This window comes from Salmo salar, chromosome 09 (genome assembly GCF_965601325.2).
Source record: "Salmo salar chromosome 09, fSalSal1, whole genome shotgun sequence".
In the NCBI taxonomy this organism is placed as follows: domain Eukaryota; kingdom Metazoa; phylum Chordata; class Actinopteri; order Salmoniformes; family Salmonidae; genus Salmo; species Salmo salar.
In genome coordinates this window covers 38,657,707-38,677,039 of record NC_138299.1, presented here as the reverse complement: position 1 = coordinate 38,677,039, position 19,333 = coordinate 38,657,707, and the positions used below count along the sequence as shown (strand labels likewise).

Sequence of the window (19,333 nt, the reverse complement as noted above, 5' to 3'; positions counted from 1 at the left end):
AGGGTGCAATTACAGTGAATAGGGTGCCATTACAGTGCAATAGAGAATAGGGTGCCATTACAGTGAATAGGGTGCCATTACAGTGCAATAGAGAATAGGGTGCCATTACACTACTCAATAAATGAATGTTAACAAATCAAATCAAATTTTTTATTGGCCGTGTACACAGATTTACAGATGTTATTGCAGCTGCAGTGAAATGCTTGTGTTTCTAGCTCCAACAGCAATAATACCTAGTAATCACATAATCCAAAAAGTAAAAAGAAAGAAATTAAGAAATATCAGAACGAGCAATGTCGGAGTCTCGAGTAGGTGGACCATTTCAGGTCGTCAGTGATGTGCACGCCTTGGAACTTGAAGCTTTTGACCCTCTCCAATGCGGCCCGTCGATGTGGATGGGGCATGCTCTCTCTGCTGTCTCCTGTAGTCCACGATCATGTCCTTCATTTAGTTGACGTTGAGGTTATTTTCCTGGCACCACTCTGCCAGGGCTCTCACCTCCTCCCTTTAGGCTGTCTTGTTGTTGTTGGTAATTAGGCCTAGCACTGTTGTGTCATCAGCAAACTTGATGATTGAGTTGGAGACTTTGTGGCCACGCAGTCATGGATGAACAGGGAGTACAGGAGGGGGCTGAGCACTACCTTCACAACTTGGGGTCGGGCCATCAGGAAGTCCAGGACCCAGTGCACAGGGAGGGGTTCAGACCCAGGGCCCTGAGCTTAGTGATGAACCTGGAGGGCCCTGAGCTTAGTGATGAACCTGGAGGGCCTTGAGCTTAGTGATGAACTTGGAGGGCCCTGAGCTTAGTGATGAACCTGGAGGGCCCTGAGCTTAGTGATGAACTTGGAGGGCCCTGAGCTTAGTGATGAACTTGGAGGGCCCTGAGCTTAGTGATGAACTTGGAGGGCCTTGAGCTTAGTGATGAAATTGGAGGGCCTTGAGCTTAGTGATGAACTTGGAGGGCCCTGAGCTTAGTGATGAACTTGGAGGGCCCTATGGTGTTAAAGGCTGAGCTACACATGGCTCTGATCTCTGTTTGTTCATAGATGCTGTCACAGCTTACAAGATAAAGCAACGTTTCATGTTGAAGAATCCTCTTCAGTTCAAACCCCACTTCTCCTAACCCGTCTTTCCTCCCTTCTTCCCTGCATTCCTAAACTCTTTCAATACACATAGAAATAGAATGGGGAAGTCTGTTCTATTCATTCCATTTCTATGGAGGAGACATCTGAGCCTCATACTGTTCTTGTTTTGACTGTGAATATTGTCTGTCATCCTGATCCAACTCTGGTCTAGTAGCCTGTTGCAGCTCTGTCCAGCACTACTGATCAAGCTAGTCCAACACGTTCACTGTAGAGAGAAACAACAGAAGGGGGAGAGAGAAAATGTCAGAGTGAAAGGACAAACAAAAGAGCCGAACAAAGATTTAAGAGGAACACGTGCAGAAAAACATGCTAAAATTGAATAAAGAAATCCAAAAACATACTACCAAACAGCCACACCAGGCTCCATCCAAACCAACATCCAACCACCAGTTTGGATGTTCCACCAAAACAGCCACAGCAAGCTCCATCCACACCAACATCCAACCACCAGTTTGGATGTTCCACCAAAACAGCCACACCAGGCTCCATCCACACCAACATCCAACCACCAGTTTGGATGTTCCACCAAAACAGCCACACCAGGCTCCATCCACACCAACATCCAACCACCAGTTTGGATGTTCCACCAAAACAGCCACACCAAGCTCCATCCACACCAACATCCAACCACCAGTTTGGATGTTCCACCAAAACAGCCACACCCGACCAGTGACTCACGACACGGTCACATGACACAGTTTGATATGAGAAGCAGCATATGTCTAACTTACTTAATTACTCTTACATTACAAAGAGTAAATCCAGTATTGTACACAGTATAACATTATTTTAGCTCAATCTGGAATAAAGCTATTTATATAGGCCAGAAAAAAAGACAAGAAAAGTCAAATGAACATAGAATTTGAAACAATAATGCCCTCTTATGCTTGGGACATGTAAAGGCATGTAAGATTCCTACTACAATACTGCCCTGTAGTGGATCTTAGTAAAATAACAGCTGCAGACACGGTGTAGGGTGAAGTTGCCCCTAAATGCTGATCTTGGGTCAGTTTAGCATTTCCCCCACTAATGGTTGGGGTTAAGATTGACGGAGGGGAAGCTGATCCTAGATCTGCACCTAGAGAACACTTTACCCTGTAGCCAGACACACATTGAATGAAACAGTGACTACATGGACTTGGTCTAATAACCTGGACCAATAACATGTCAGCTTATAGATACTAGCACGTTTTGTAAAGGACCAAAACACTTATTTCATGAGTATTGTAACATTTTAATAAACAGTGCTTTCCCCATTTTTTATTACAAAAACACACAGGCAGTAAAAATCTAATTTAACCAAATAAGTTATATTGTAGTAAAAAGCACTTGAGATTCCATTCCATTTTACATCATTAGTGTGAAATGAACCCCATAAGAAAATAGCATACAAAGTATGCATTCATAGAGTTTAATTCATAGATATTCTTAATGTAAATAAAATGTAAAGTGTTTTATTCCCTTAACTAATTGAATGAAAGTGAATAAGGCTTCCAGCTTCTTGGCATTCGTGGCATGCCCTCCCTCAATTTCCTCCTTAATTCTGTTTTACAGTATTAAAATAACATTTCAAAACAAACAATTGCCCATGACAATCTTGTTGGGAGAAAAATAATAATAAAAAAAGGGTAAGGAGAGATAAATTGAGATAACAAAAGAGAACAGTCAGGATAAAACCTCAACTGGCTAAATTATATTTTAGAGTGATATTTGACTAGAAAAAGCAAACTTGCAAGTGGCATTCCACACACTCACAAACGCTCCAGAATGCATACACATCACACACTCAAACACACACACACCAAAGAGGCTGGTGGGAGGAGCTATAGAAGTATGGGCTGTTTGTAATGTCTGGAATGGAATCAGTGGAATGGAGTCAAACACGTTGTTTCTGGTGGTGGCAGGTAGCCCAGGAGATAAGAGCATTGAGCCGGTAACCGAAAGGTTGTTGGTTGGAATTCCCGAGCTGACTAGGTGAAAAATATGTCGATGTGTCCTTGAGCAAGGCACTTAACCCTAATTGCTCCTGTAAGTCGCTCTGGATAAAAGTGTCTGCTAAATGACTCAAATGTAAATGTTTGATACTGTTCCATGTATTCCATTACAATGAGCCCGTCCTCCTATAGCCCTCCCCGCCAGCCTCCTCTGACACACACACAGTGCATAGTACCCAGGTAGGTTTAACTGGGCCCAGTAATAGGAGCCGTTCCTCTCTGCTCCCCACTGTGGATGACTGCTTAAGGAGAAGAATCTTCAGCCTGCTCGTTTGTTGCCTTGGCGACAGATAGAGTCTGGTCTGGCGCTTGGCAGAGGCGATAGAGATATGGAGCTTGGCAGAACGAGATATGTCGACAATAAGATAGTCAGATAGATAGAGACATCCTTTTCTAAGAGTCCAGACTATAGGCATAGAATAAATAGAGCGGACATACCCATTCAAGTCAACATCATTCAACAGTCAACATCATTCAACAGTCAACAGTCAACATCATTCAACAGTCAACATCATTCAACAGTCAACAGTCAACATCATCATCATGTTTTCCTCCCTCTTTCCTCCTGCCGTAATGATGTGGTTAGTGCTATCCCGGAATCTTTGGGATGTCCATACCCTAAACCCTAGCTTTAAACCCAACCCTAACCCTGACCCTAACCCCTACCCTTAGTTTACCTAAACCGTTTTAATCTGGATACAAGGAAGAAGGGTGTCATCAGGGATCATGTGGTTGTTCTATCTACTGCACGTTTACAATTCTGTTTCACATCTCTTCTCTACTCAGACTGTCTTTAGATGTAATTCTAAAACCTCACAGTTCAAAACAGACAGCGAAAGCAATGTCTTAAATAACCCTAAACTACAGTCAAATGAGAAAGAGATCTCCAAAGCAACCTGCCGCAAAAACAATCCAAAATCACAATAATACAAGAGACAACAGTGACATTATTAATAACAATATTATTAACAAAAAACAACATTAACAATTTGATATAATAAGCAGAAAAGCAACAGTAACTCGTTGAATATAAAAAGAACCTTTGTAAAATTGATTGTCGTTCATCCAAAGATAAAAAGCGTTAAAAACATCCAAGGCATCGACAGTGAGGAGAAACACCACATGATGACTATAAAAAAGTGATCAGGGTAAGGATTCACAAAACTAAAACCCAAAAGAACAGCACTTGAAACTAAGACGAAACCAGTTTGGTGAACTGAGGACCGACGCATCTGTGCAAGCTTTTGGCAGCCTTGAGTGTGTGAAAAAGTCCCAAACAGGAAAAAAGCTGAAAGTCACACAACGATGTGTGTTCTGTTCTCTAAACTGTTCCTTCCTTCACATGTAGGTAAGCCTCCACACAGGCAGTGTTACGAGAGATGGAAGAAGTGAGACATCCCACCTTTTCTGGTTCATGTACAGTCAATGAACTAAGCGGATCAGACCCAGCTACTAAAGCATTGGTGCCTATGGGAGAGCCACCCCCTTAAGCAGACTGGAACTGACCATTTTTTTCAATGGTAAACGGCCTGAGTGGGAAATCTTCATTTATCCACCATCTTTGGTGTTACCACCACATCAGTCTATCTGGGCTTTTCATGACCTGGAAGTCCTTTCAACTTCAATATTGCATGGCCCCAATCACTCATATGGTGTCCTTCTATTCATAATAACATATCAAACTGGGGAGCAGAGAGTAGAGAAAGCAGTGGCCAAGCTGGGTTGCATTGTGGCTCATGTAGTCTTGCATTGCCAGGCATCACAAACTATTCTAGTTGTTAAAGACTGCGATGGGGGCGTGGCTATATAGTTCCCACCTGATGAGTCTGTGTGTTGTGATTGGCTGAAAGTGCTGGCAGGAAGAGGAAGAAGCCAGGGGTGGATGGCAGACAGGAGAAAGGAAAGTATTGGTGTTAGAGAGAGATGGCATGGCTTTCTTTCCTACCCTACTGTGTGCCTGAGAGAGAGTTAACCCCTGAACACTTCACAAGCAGGTTAAAGGGAAGAGGGAGAAAACGTGTGAGAGAACTTGTCCCTGAAAGTGTCAAGATAGGAGATCCTGTTCCATGAAACAATACAAAAGCAGTTTGTTTATAAAGACAGTTTGTTTCCAGAGAGAAATGCTGCTAAAGCAGGCGTAACAAGAGGGCGTAACAAGAGGGCGTAACAAGAGGGCGTAACAAGAGGGCGTAAAATGTCCCTTGAGCACTAGGAGCCGTAGCTGAACACTCGAGGGCGCTAGGGTTCTGAGGCCTCAGAGTTCTGCTCTGTTCTGTTTGTTACCCCTCACCCTGCCAGTGGAGAGGTCTGTCTGTCTGTCTTAGCCAGATAGATTGAGCGTGCACTTGCCATAATGGCAAAGACAGGTGGGGTGGGCTCGTTTTCTCTCTATGGTCTTAGTGCCAGTCCTCATCTTCCTCTTCATCATCATCTTCCTCAGATGAGTCATCGTTTGTGCTGTCTCCTCCAGCTGTGTTCCCCTCCCGTTCCCCGTTCTGCCGCGCAGCCAGTAACGCTGCAGCCTCTGCCGCCGCCTGGGCCGCTGCCCTCTCCTCCGCCTCCTTCTGCCTCAGAGCTGCGGCCTTCTTCTCCTGCTCCGCGTGGCTCTTCATGTGGGCACTGCGGCTCTTCACCTTGTAGAAGATCCTAAGGGGAGGAGGAGGAGGAGGAGATGCACAGAGGTTAGAGTTCAGAGAGAAGACTGGGTTGGCTTCATTGTAAGCTTTCGTATCTGTGGACAAGCACTGTATGGTGTTGGTTTATGGTTCAGTGTAGAAAAATAGGTCCGCACTTCAATTCGAGGAGTGTAGACTTTGTCTTTACACAATCACTGTACTGTGTGTGAACCTTGAATCTGAAGGAAGGAGAACTGATGAAGTCCAGATGCCAGAAACATTTGTCCACGTGTAAATGAAATATCAGTTTTCCTCACTTCATAATCTAGGTTCACAAACCATACAGTGCTTGTGCAGAAGAGAAGGTCCGCTCTCGTGGTATTTCTACTGTGAATCTAGAATTGTATGAAGTGCAACACCATGATAAGGCAGAATACTGCAGAGTAGTCTACAGTATATGGGCCAATGAGGACCCGGATAATGGGCGTGTTGATAATTAGTACACTGTCAGTCACTGGGCAGAGCTGCATAGACTGGGGGCATGGCATGCCATATCACTGCTGTGTTTCAGTTGCTAGGAGACAGTTGATAATAACAGGACTGCGGTTGCTAAGGGTGAGCTCTTCTATCAAAATTGGCCAACTCTGCTTTATTCCTTCCTGCTCAAACAACCACCAAGGAGCACTTCTCACTATGTTATACACGTGCATGCACACACACAAACGCACTCACCCACGCACACACAGTGCTCGGAGTGCTTCTCAAATCAGTGTTTTTGCAACCAACAACATCTCTAAGATTCCAACATTTTCCAACCAACCAGTAGAAGACAGTTATCCTGCAGATGTTGTCGATATCTCAGCACCCTTTGATCAAGGGTTCTTCTCCAATATACAGTACACATCACTACTACCAGTCCATACGATTCACTCTCAGAGTGGACAACCTCGAATTGCAAAACAGCAGGTTGGTATTTATATTCATGACTCTTGCCCTGGAGGCAGCTCTGCAGAGTGGTCACTACTGTCACAGACACAATGTCATCAAATCTGATTTTAAACATAACCTTTACCCTAAACTTAACCACACTGCTAACCCTAATGCTTAAGACCAAAAAGCTATTTTTGTCATGATTTGTTTTCATATATAGCCAATTTGGACTTTGCAGCTGGCCCATCAAGCGGAAATCGCTCAGTTCTGCCTCAAGGGCAAAATTCATGGTAATAAACATCAACTTGCTACAAAATATTGACAGATGTTGTACACTTTGCAATCAATCAATTGGAATAGCTTTATTCAAATCTTGGATCTCAAGACTATGTTTCTTTTATATACCATTTAGCATTTACTCCATGTTCTACCAACTGAGCTTCCAAGTACCTTTAACCAGAAACCAACTGAGCTTCCAAATACCTTTAACCAGAAACCAACTGAGCTTCCAAGTACCTTTAACCAGAAACCAACTGAGCTTCCAAGTACCTTTAACCAGAAACCAACTGAGCTTCCAAGTACCTTTAACCAAAAACCAACTGAGCTTCCAAGTACCTTTAACCAGAAACCAACTGAGCTTCCAAGTACCTTTAACCAGAAACCAACTGAGCTTCCAAGTACCTTTAACCAGAAACCAACTGAGCTTCCAAGTACCTTTAACCAGAAACCAACTGAGCTTCCAAGTACCTTTAACCAGAAACCAACTGAGCTTCCAAGTACCTTTAACCAGAAACCAACTGAGCTTCCAAGTACCTTTAACCAGAAACCAACTGAGCTCCAAATGCAGTACCTTTAACCAGAAACCAACTGAGCTTCCAAATACAGTACCTTTAGCCAGAAACCAACTGAGCTTCCAAGTACCTTTAACCAGAAACCAACTGAGCTTCCAAGTACCTTTAACCAGAAACCAACTGAGCTTCCAAGTACCTTTAACCAGAAACCAACTGAGCTCCAAATGCAGTACCTTTAACCAGAAACCAACTGAGCTTCCAAGTACCTTTTACCAGAAACCAACTGAGCTTCCAAGTACCTTTTACCAGAAACCAACTGAGCTTCCAAGTACCTTTAACCAGAAACCAACTGAGCTCCAAATACAGTACCTTTAACCAGAAACCAACTGAGCTCCAAATACAGTACCTTTAGCCAGAAACCAACTGAGCTTCCAAATACAGTACCTTTAGCCAGAAACCAACTGAGCTTCCAAATACAGTACCTTTAGCCAGAATCCAACTGAGCTTCCAAATACAGTACCTTTAGCCATAGAACCACATAGAGAGTTGGGCCATCTTTGACAGTTGACGGCACCATGTTGCTCTGCCAGTAGCCATCTAAGACCTTCTAATCTAAGACATGTCTCAGACACTTACCGGCCACACTTCTTGCAAGGGAACTCTCCCTCTGGTCCGGCGGGGCCCTTGGTCCCTGATATGGTCCCGGTCTTGGGAGGCGGCCGTGGTTTCGAGGGGGCGCTGGGAGGGGGCTGAGGGGGGTGACTGACCCGGGAAGACATCTGGTCTCTCCTCACATCGTCCTGTGTCTTCAGCACCAGGACCGCTCCAGCCTGCACACACATTTCAATACTTAATTTGCAACATTATTTAAGCATTCAAAAGATCATAGATGCAAGGACACAGGCATGCATACAAAAAGCACCTTCTCCTCCACATTGCCAAGCTGCGCATGACAGCTGATCACTGTCAGAGTAGTATCTTGCCAACTGCTTTGCACACACACACCTCTGGTCAGCACACACACTCACACATCTCCCAGCTAGAGCCAAACTAACCTGAACATTGCATACCTGGTTAGTACAAAATACACTCAACATAATAAGGCTTGTTTTTGACACATTTTTACATCAGACCATACAAAACATAACAAAGCTCAAAGTTTCACCAAAGCTCAAGAGGCCACCTTTTAAAACCATAGCTTTCTACCAGATCACCCAACTAACTGCAGAAAATGGGGAACGGGTCAGTTTTATGAGTCATCGTTTGCTGACAGAGTCAAATTACGCAACATGGGGAGAGAGGAAGCCAGCCAAGTCAGCTGTTCAGTGTTTAGCCACTAGAGGGCAACAGACTTAACAACGCTGCAGCTTGGTTTCCCTATCCACTATCCTACTGTGAACTCAGTCAAGGCAAGTTCAAAAGTGCAAATGTTGTTTACTGCATGGGGGCATCAGTGTTGATTACACAAGAATAAACATAACACATACATACATGAAAATGCTCATTCATCTTCTAGTCAGCGTCTCCTCCGTTCCAACACACAGACACACACTGTCCCTGAGTCTCCCACTCACGTTCTCTGTGGCCTGTAACGTCTGTGTCATCCTGCTTGGACTGGAGCCCCGCTGCTTCCTGTCAATTGACCCCTCCCAATTCCTGTTGTCTTCCTCTTCCTTCCGAGATTCTAATCTCTGAGAGCTCTGAGAGCTCTGAGAGAGAGAGAGACAGAGAGAAAGGGAGAAAGATAAGCAATGTTCCCTTGGGACTGCCGTGCAGAAGAAATATAAGCTAGAGAAGCACGATATTGAACTTCACTGAACTTTCTAGAGTTTTCGCCGTTAGTTAACACTATAAATGTTTCCCTTTACTGTTGGAATTGTGATAGAATCAACACAATATTAGCCACTTTCAATGGAACATACCGAAACAAAACGAACTATAAAATACTTTAGTATGCAAAACTAACTATGCAAGAGATTTTGTTGTAGGCAGAACACATCGGAGTCGGATTCTATTGACAGGGCCTCCGTACTCTACACAGACCGGTGTGCCATAACCAATCAGAGCTGCAGTAGGCCTATATGCAAATAGACCATTGCCATATATGGATCTGTGCCATTCACTTTAAACTGGACTATGTTTACAGCATGAGCGGTCATCAGTAGATGTGCTTGTTTTGAGATCAAAGAGAGAGCTACATGTAGCAACATGTGCAAATTTGTACATCTGTTCATATCCTTTGGTAGTTAGTGAATTATTAGCCCAGTTATAGATCATTTGTAGTTAGCAATGCGGGAGTGATTGCTTCCTGCAAGAGCACAAAACGTGTACATTTCTACCCATCTTCGAAAAGTGAGTCAGTTATAGTTTTTTTTGTGTCTTGAATGGACAGTGTTGCATTTTTGAGACAGGCTTGAATAAGCTTAGCAGCCAATAGGCAGAGGGTAGTATAATTTGTCTGATTCTCTGTAATAATGGTATGGGAATAATGATGCATTTTATTTTGTAAAGTGGTTTCTGGCATCAAACAACACAACAACATTTTCAGTCTGAAGGACAAGTGGATAAAGTGGTTAATGTAAAGCCATGCGTGTTTCATGGAATGTAGGCCTACATTGACACCACACACTGGCTGCTACTGTAGGCTGAATGATAGAACAGCTATTTCCATGTTAAAATGCTATGGCATACATTTTCTCCATTGTTTTTGATGGTAGGCCACACTGGTAGGCCTACATTATGATCAAATAGCCACAGTAGCCTGCCTACATGGCCACGTTTAGAACTGTAACTTAAAGCGGGTACAGCCTCAGGGTTCACAGTAAACCACTGTTAAAACTGTAACTTAAAGCGGATACAGCCTCAGTGTTCACATTAAACTACTGTTAGAACTGTAACTTAAAGCGGATACAGCCTCAGTGTTCACAGTAAACTGCTGTTAGAACTGTAACTTAAAGCGGGTACAGCCTCAGTGTTCACAGTAAACTACTGTTAGAACTGTAACTTAAAGCGGGAACAGCCTCAGTGTTCACAGTAAACTACTGTTAGAACTGTAACTTAAAGCGGGTACAGCCTCAGTGTTCACAGTAAACTACTGTTAGAACTGTAACTTAAAGCGGGAACAGCCTCAGTGTTCACAGTAAACTACTGTTAGAACTGTAACTTAAAGCGGGTACAGCCTCAGTGTTCACAGTAAACTGCTGTTAGAACTGTAACTTAAAGCGGGTACAGCCTCAGTGTTCACAGTAAACTACTGTTAGAACTGTAACTTAAAGCGGGTACAGCCTCAGTGTTCACATTAAACTACTGTTAGAAATGTAACTTAAAGCGGATACAGCCTCAGTGTTCACATTAAACTACTGTTAGAACTGTAACTTAAAGCGGATACAGCCTCAGTGTTCACAGTAAACTACTGTTAAAACTGTAACTTAAAGCGGGTACAGCCTCAGTGTTCACAGTAAACTACTGTTAGAACTGTAACTTAAAGCGGGTACAGCCTCAGTGTTCACAGTAAACTACTGTTAGAACTGTAACTTAAAGCGGATACAGCCTCAGTGTTCACATTAAACACACGCCGGAAGTTGTACATCATATTCAAGCTTGCGCTCAGCAGAACTGAATTTATTTGGAGGGAACATTGAAGACAATAATTATTGTACAAAGATTGCTTATGTAGTGTTGTATCTGTTGGTAAAGGGATGGATTGTTTATAGAATCTGTAAATGCTTATGTACTACTTGTGAATGTGTTATAACATCCTTTTGTAGGTAGTCAATCAACTCACCTTGTGGTCCAGCTCCTCCTCAGTGTTCCTGCTCTCAGGTGGGTCCGTGTCTCCGTAGATCAGAGCTCCGTTCCGACCCGTCTTCACCTGCCTCTTATAGCTGTAGTAGAACTCCACACACTGAGCCACCGTCTTAGTGCTTACCTGAACCACCAGACACACACACAAACACACACACACACACACACACACACACACACACACACACACACACATCAACAGACACTTCATATCTAGGCCTAGTACATGTTTTAACATACTGTACTGTGTTTTCCTGCTTATAGAGTCTCAAAACTCTATTTGAGTGGTCCACCATGTGGCTTTTAAATCTGTATTTTGTATTCTCAACTAATGTATCTGCTTCCAACTCACACTCTCAAACACATAGATCCTCTGAACGCAGCTCACTCTCCAAATCCCAACTCAGAGGTAACTCTGTTCTTGCCATAATATGGACTTGGTCTTTTACCAAATAGGGCTATCTTCTGTATATCACCCCTACCTTGTCATAACACAACCGATTGGCTCAAACAAATTCAATTAACTTTCAACAAGGCACACCTGTTAATTGAAATGCATTCCAGGTGACTACCTCATGAAGCTGGTTGAGAGAATGCCAAGAGCTGTGCAAAGCTGTCATCAAGGCAAACAGTGGCAACTTTGAAGAATCTCATATATAAAATATATTTAGATTTTTTAAACACTTTTTGGTTACTACATCATTCTATATCTGTTATTTCATTGTTTTAAATGTCTTCACTATTATTCTACAATGTAGAAAATATAAAAAATAAAAACCCTGGAATGAGTAGGTGTGTACAAACTTTTGACTGGTACTGCACATGTACTGGTACATACCAGTTTCTGGACCATGAAGAAGTCTTTCTTATAGGCAGCGATCCCTTTGTTAAAGCAACTTCTCTCTACTGGGGTCCAGCTGTCTGACCCTGAGAGAGAGAGAGAGAGAGAGAGAGAGAGAGAGAGAGAGAGAGAGAGAGAGAGAGAGAGAGAACGAGAGAAAATGAGAGAGAAAGAAGAGAGAGAGAGAGAGAAAGAAAGAGAGAGAAAACAGACAAAAGAGTGGTGGGGAATTAGACGGACAGACATTGACTGGTGACTGTCTGCTCCTGTATGCACAGGGTGGACACACACACGACTGGTTGGACAAACAATGGTTCTCTGTCCTCTGCTTGGGATTAACCAAACGCCACAAACCCAATACCCCACTCCTCTCCCACTCTACCTCTCACTCTGCTCCCATCATCCCCAGCGACACTCTCAATCCTCCACAGTTTCCCTTCCACAGCCAATCCCCCCCTCTCTCCATGGACCCACACCGCTCCACCCACTCCATCCCCCACCAGCTAGCACCTCCCCTCCCTTCAGCTGCCATTGTTTAAGGCTGAGGGGGGCTCTGGAGCCCATCCCTGTTACTAGAGGGGAGGAGAAAAGGACTCATACAAGTATTCAGACAGCACAGGCATGCCTGCAGGAATGCACTTTGACATAATCCAATGAAGTTTGATTATTCTAATTTCGTAAAAGTACCCACAGAGATTTCTGCACCGAGGCTTGTCTGCAGGAAGAGTAGACAACCCACAGAGATTTCTGCACTGAGGCTTGTCTGCAGGAAGAGTAGACTACCCACAGTGACTTAGAAACAAAGTAAGAGAGTGCCAGAGGAGAGAGCAGTGCAGTAACCATAGACATAATACTGTACAGATATAAAGTGTTATATGTAGGGTTGTAGAATTTCTGTAACTTTTCAAAAAATTCCCAGGTTTTCCAGAAATCCTAGTTAGAGGTTTAGGGATTTTCTGCTTTTTCTCTCCTGATTCCTGGAATTTTACAACCAGGATTTCTGGAAAACCTGGCACTTTCAGAAAAGTGAGCAGTATTTTTCAACCCCAGTTCTCTGTCTTGACCAACCGGAGTAGTGGTAGTATCCTAGACGGTGGTTCTTTGGGAAGATGGGGTTTTTCAATAGCAGGAGGGCCAACGCTTCCTGAAAACCAAGAACAACAAATCAATCCAACCATTTACAAATTAACTCTGAAGAGTAATACATGAAAAATGTCCTGTTTGTTTATTTTTTGCAACAGCTTATGAGTCTCCGAGCAATACTTCAAATCAAGGTTTACTTGGCTGGAGCACACACAGGACACTGATCAGAGTTCTACTGGATATTGAGAGGCTGATCTGTCCCTAATAATGAGGGGATGAACTGGGAAATATACTGTAAGAGAGCAACATGTATCCTGCTGCTGCAGAGACAGAGAGAGAGAGAGAGGGAGAGAGCACTTCACACACTGACAGCCACCCTCTGTCTCCTTGACAACATCATGGCCAAATGCTGCAAGCTGGAGCCACTAGTAAAAGCTGTCTTCCTCTATATCTCAGCCCCTCTAGCTCACGGTCTCTCTCTCTCTATCTCTCTCATTGAACACATTGCTGGGTTTCTGCCCAAGGCCCCATACATGACCTTTACTCTAGTGTGTCAGCATGTGTGTGTATACTGTATCAGTGTATGTGTGTGTGTGTAAGTGTTTTCTACATTGGAAAGATGGAGCACTGAGCATATCTGATATCAAAACAACACCTAGATTCAAGGAGAACATGGATACTAGCAGGAATAGTGAACTCACTAGCCACTGTGCTGCACCACATCTGTTACATGTTAGATACACAGCAGTTAACTTTGCTGAGTGACAACACTAACAATTCCTCCACCCTAATACCTTTACCATACCATACACCCTAATACCCTTACCATACCATACACTCTAATACCCTTTCCATACAATACACCCTAATACCCTTACCATACCATACACCCTAATACCCTTACCATACCATACACTCTAATACCCTTACAATACCATACACCCTAATACCCTTACCATACCATACACCCTAATACCCTTACCATACCATACACCCTAATACCCTTACCATACCATACACCCTAATACCCTTACCATACCATACACCCTAATACCCTTACCATACCATACACCCTAATACCCTTACCATACCATACACTCTAATACCCTTACCATACCATACACTCTAATACCCTTACCATACCATACACCCTAATACCCTTACCATACCATACACCCTAATACCCTTACCATACCATACACTCTAATACCCTTACCATACCATACACCCTAATACCCTTACCATACCATACACTCTAATACCCTTTCCATACCATACACCCTAATACCCTTACCATACCATACACCCTAATACCCTTACCATACCATACACCCTAATACCCTTACCATACCATACACCCTAATACCCTTTCCATACAATACACCCTAATACCCTTACCAAACCATACACTCTAATACCTTACCATAGAACCTAATGTCCTTACCAAACCATACACTCGAATACCCTTGCCAAACACCCTTACCATACCATAGACCCTAATACCTTACCAAACCATACACCCTAATACCCTTACCATACAACACACCCTAATACCCTTACCATACAATACACCCTAATACCCTTACCATACACCCTAATACCCTTACCAAACCATACACCCTAAAACCCTTACCAAACCATGCACCCTAATACCCTTACCAAACCATACACCCTAAAAGCCTTACCAAACCATACACCCTAATACCCTTACCAAAGCATACACCCTAATTCCCTTGCCAAACCATGCACCCTAATACCCTTACCAAACCATGCACCCTAATACCCTTACCAAACCATGCACCCTAATACCCTTACCAAACCATACACCTTAATACCGTTACCAAACCACACACCCTAATACCCTTGCCAAACCATACACCCTAATACCCTTACCATACCATAAACCCTAATACCCTTTCCATACCATACACCCTAATACCCTTACCAAACCATACACCCTAATACCCTTACCAAACCATACATCCTAATACCCTTACCAAACCATACATCCTAATACCCTTACTAAACCATACACCCTAATACCCTTACCAAACCATACACCCTGATACCCTTAACATACACCCTAATATCCTTACCAAACCATAAATCCCTAATACATTACCATACCATACACCCAGTGGTGGAAAATTTAAACAATTTTAATATTTGAGTAAAAGGAAAGATACCTTATGTCACGTCCTGACCAGTAATAGGGGTTATTTGTTATTGTAGTTTGGTCAGGACGTGGCAGAGGGTATTTGTTTTATGTGGTTCGGGGTGGTTGTGTGTTTAGTGGTGTGTTTGATTTATTATTCCGGGTTTTGGGCACTGGTCTATGTTAATGTATTTCTATGTTTAGTCTAGTTCTTTGTATTTCTATGTTTAGTTTATTGGGGATTGGACTCTCAATTGGAGGCAGGTGTTTTCTAGTTGCCTCTGATTGAGGGTCCTATATATAGGTATGTGTTTGTTTTAGTATTTGTGGGAGATTGTGCTGTATATAGCTTTGTTGCCTTACCGGCATGTTATTAGTCGTTGTGTTTTTTTTGTGTACGTGTTGTTTTGGTTCACCTTCTTTGTCCGATTAATAAAAGAAGATGAGTGCACATTTCCCCGCTGCGTCTTGGTCCACTTTACCCTACGACAACCGTGACACCTTAATAGAAAATGACTAAAGTAAAAGTAAAAGTCGCCCAGTAAAATTCTACTTGAGTAAAAGTCTAAAAGTATTTGGTTTAAAATATACTTAAGTATCAAAAGTAAAAGTTTAAATAATTTCAAATTCCTTATATTAAGCAAACCAGATGGCACCATTTTCTTGTTTTGGGAATTTACGGATAGCCAGGGGCACACTCCAACATTCAGACATTATTTAAACTAAGCCTGTGTGTTTAGTGAGTCCTCCAGATCAGAGGCAGTAGATGACCAGGGATGTTCTGTTGATACGTGTGTGAATTGAACCATTTTCCTGTCCTGCTAAGCATTCAAAATGTAATGAGTACTTTTGGGTGTCAGGGAAAATGTATGGATTAAAAAGAGAAATATTTTCTTCAAGAATGTAGTGAATTAAAAGTAGTAAAACATCTAAATAGTAAAGTACTGATACCCCCAAAAACAACTTAAGTATTTTTACTTAAGTACTTTACACCAGTGCATACACCCTAATAGCCTTATCATACCATACACCCTAATACCCTTACCATAACACCCTTACCATACCATTCACCCTGATACTCTTACCATACATACCATACACCAAATTAGCCTTACCATAGCATACACCCTAATACTCTTACCATAGTATACCATACACCCTAATACCCTTACCATACCATACACCCTTATAGCCTGACCATAGCATACATCCTAATAGCCTTACCATAGCATACCATACACCCTAATAGCATTACCATAGCATACACCCTAATACCCTTACCATAGCATACCATACATCATAATACCCTTACAATAGCATACCATACACCCTAATACCCTTAACATGCCATACACCCTAATAGCATTACCATATCATACACCCTAATACCCTTACCATAGCATACACCATTTGTGTTTGCTGGTGGTAGAGAGTGCTGTGCTAAATGGCTCAAATTAAAACATAAAAAATAGAATGCATTGTGTATGCATTCGGTGGTGGTATAGCAAGAAATGCAGGTATGGATATTGGAACACAGCCGGGGTCCAGTTAAATCCCACCCACCAAAGCCAAGATTGTACTCTGTTCAGTACACGCAAGATGGAAGAAAACCCTCACAAACAGAGGTTCAATCTGTCAACACCTAAACCCCCTTTTTCATTTTCAGTTTCAAACCATTTTGCTACAGTATGCCCTAATGAATGTGACCCAGCTCTAACCCCTCCCTGTCATCCCTCTTCAGTCATCATGACCCATCATGCATTGCTCACCATGATGTCACCCTTGCACTCGTACAGGCAGTGCAGAGCCAGCTCCTGATTGGTCCCTCCGCCGTGCAGAGCGCTTGAGCACGCCAGGTTCATGAGGTCATCCACTGAAGAGAGAGAGAGAGGGTGGGGGGGGAGGGGGAGAGAGAGGGGGGAGGGAGAGAGAGAGAAAGAGAGATTGTGATTGAGATACTGTAGCATGATCAGCAAATGTTTTCCACTGGGTTCTTCAAATCACTACTGAATGCTTGATTTACTGACTCATTTCTATTGGATAATACCAACCTGGTTAATGACAGTATTATGACAGTATTAATGGTGGGACAGTTAGATGATACTTTTGTTAGTGTATTACCTCTCTCCTGGTCTCCAGGTTTAGCCTCCAGATCGTGGAGAGGAGCCCAGACCAGCTCAGCCTTGGGATGGTCTTGTTGGGCCGCTGAACGCTGCCTCAGCTCTGGTACCTCTGCCTGGTACCTCACACCGATGTTTATACGCCTGAGATGACAGAATGTATAGTTAGTGGTCAGTCGGAGAGACGGGAGACACACAGTCTCTCTGTCCTGCTATAGCATAGCCTCCATTATTACAATTCTAGATCATACTGTTGTGATCGACAGGGAAGGTTTCGCAAGTTAGATCCATTTTCTATTTAAAGAAAAATAATGTGAATAAGTGTTCTTATACAGACATGTAGTTAACTAGTGGAATGTTTACATATCTCGCATTACTCATCTCATATATATATATACTGTATACTGTATCCTACACTATCTATTCTTTACTATCTATTGCATCTTAGTCACTCTGTCACTGCTCATCCATATATTTTATACTTATATATTCTCATCCCATTCCTTTACTAGATTGTGTGTATTAGGTTTTGTTGTGGAACTGTTAGATATTACCTGTTAGATAGTGCTGCACTGTCGGATCTAGAAGCATAAGCATTTCGCTACACTCACAATAACATCTGCTAACCATGTGTATGTGACCAATAACATTTGATTTGAATTGATTTGTTCAGCTGGTTTACAGAAATAAGCCACAGCTAATCATCTAAAAAACGGTCTGCTGCACTGAAGCAACCGGACGGTGATAAAGCGGTAAGTCGACCAGGTTATCCCCAGGATACCCCTCCAATGATAGCTAATGGCAGCTTTGAAACAGTCTGGAACACAGACACTATTCAGCCTTCTCCCTCCCTGTGTACTAATTGCACCCGGCTGCAGCCTGCTAGCTCAGTTCAGGTCCCTTCCCAGAATGAGCTAGCTGGAGTGTGTTCAGCAGGGCACAATGTTGTAGAACGTTCAGATAAAAATATATTAGGCCTCTGTGGTAAAACAAACAAGCATCTGTGGATGTCGAATAAAGAATCACTTCAGCTCTATTCATTTGATTTCTATCAGCAACGTTCACAAAGTTTGCCTCCTAAACTGACCCTGCTGTAAGCTGATCTGGCTCACGACTACATGGACTTTTCCCATAAGAAACAATCGTGTTTGTTTCCCCATTGCAAAACATTTTGCTACATTGTACACTAATCAACAGGCCCCTGCTGTAAGCTGATCTGGCTCAGGGGGTTGAGGTGGGGTGTTTAAGGAGGAAGCAGAGGAGGCTGGCTGCTCTAGACTCAGCTGAAAGCCCTGATTTATCACCACTGGAGGTTACCCCTGCCTGGCCGCCCGGCCGCCCTGACTACTAGCCAGCTGCTACCAGTCAGAGAGAGGAAGAAAGGGAAGACAATCCACAATGCACCCTGTTTCTCTCTCACCAAGCAATCACCACTCCCCCACCTCCCACACACACACACACACACACTCCTCTGTCTTTGTGAATAAAATCAGGACTGTGATACAGGCTAACTGGGTCAGATCCAAAGCACCCAATCTATCCTTTCATAACTAACACAAAAACAGTCCTCCTCTACTGCAGCACATATCAATAGACTCAGCACCATCACTGAGAAAGACACACAGTGTACCATTTGACTAGTTGTTTGGCCTTGGATGAATATCTTCTCTGACTCTAACTTTGATTTAAGAGTACTTTGATTTAAGAGTACTTTGATTTAAGAGTACTTTGATTTAAGAGTACTTTGATTTAAAAGTACTTTGGTTTCACACCACCCTCTCAGGCTCGAATCTTAAACTTGAGATCCATACACGTAACTGATAATGGGATGAAAGGAGTATGGAGGGTGGTGTGT

General features: G+C 42.9%; 1 protein-coding gene across 2 annotated transcripts in view; it reads right to left on the bottom strand.

Annotated features, from left to right (window-relative positions):
• Nucleotides 1-2,355: 2,355 nt before the first annotated feature.
• LOC106611281 (uncharacterized) overlaps nucleotides 2,356-19,333 on the bottom strand; it is a 36,870-nt gene continuing 19,892 nt past the window's right edge. For both annotated transcript variants that reach the window (XM_014211326.3, XM_014211325.3), the window contains exons 6-13: nucleotides 17,480-17,622; nucleotides 17,128-17,231; nucleotides 13,189-13,264; nucleotides 12,118-12,206; nucleotides 11,260-11,403; nucleotides 9,050-9,184; nucleotides 8,112-8,305; nucleotides 2,356-5,785 (exon numbers count right to left, since the gene is read on the bottom strand). In XM_014211326.3, the coding sequence (XP_014066801.3) occupies nucleotides 5,536-5,785; nucleotides 8,112-8,305; nucleotides 9,050-9,184; nucleotides 11,260-11,403; nucleotides 12,118-12,206; nucleotides 13,189-13,264; nucleotides 17,128-17,231; nucleotides 17,480-17,622 (1,135 nt within the window). In that variant the 3' untranslated portion in view covers nucleotides 2,356-5,535. The remainder of the gene's footprint in view (nucleotides 5,786-8,111; nucleotides 8,306-9,049; nucleotides 9,185-11,259; nucleotides 11,404-12,117; nucleotides 12,207-13,188; nucleotides 13,265-17,127; nucleotides 17,232-17,479; nucleotides 17,623-19,333) is intronic.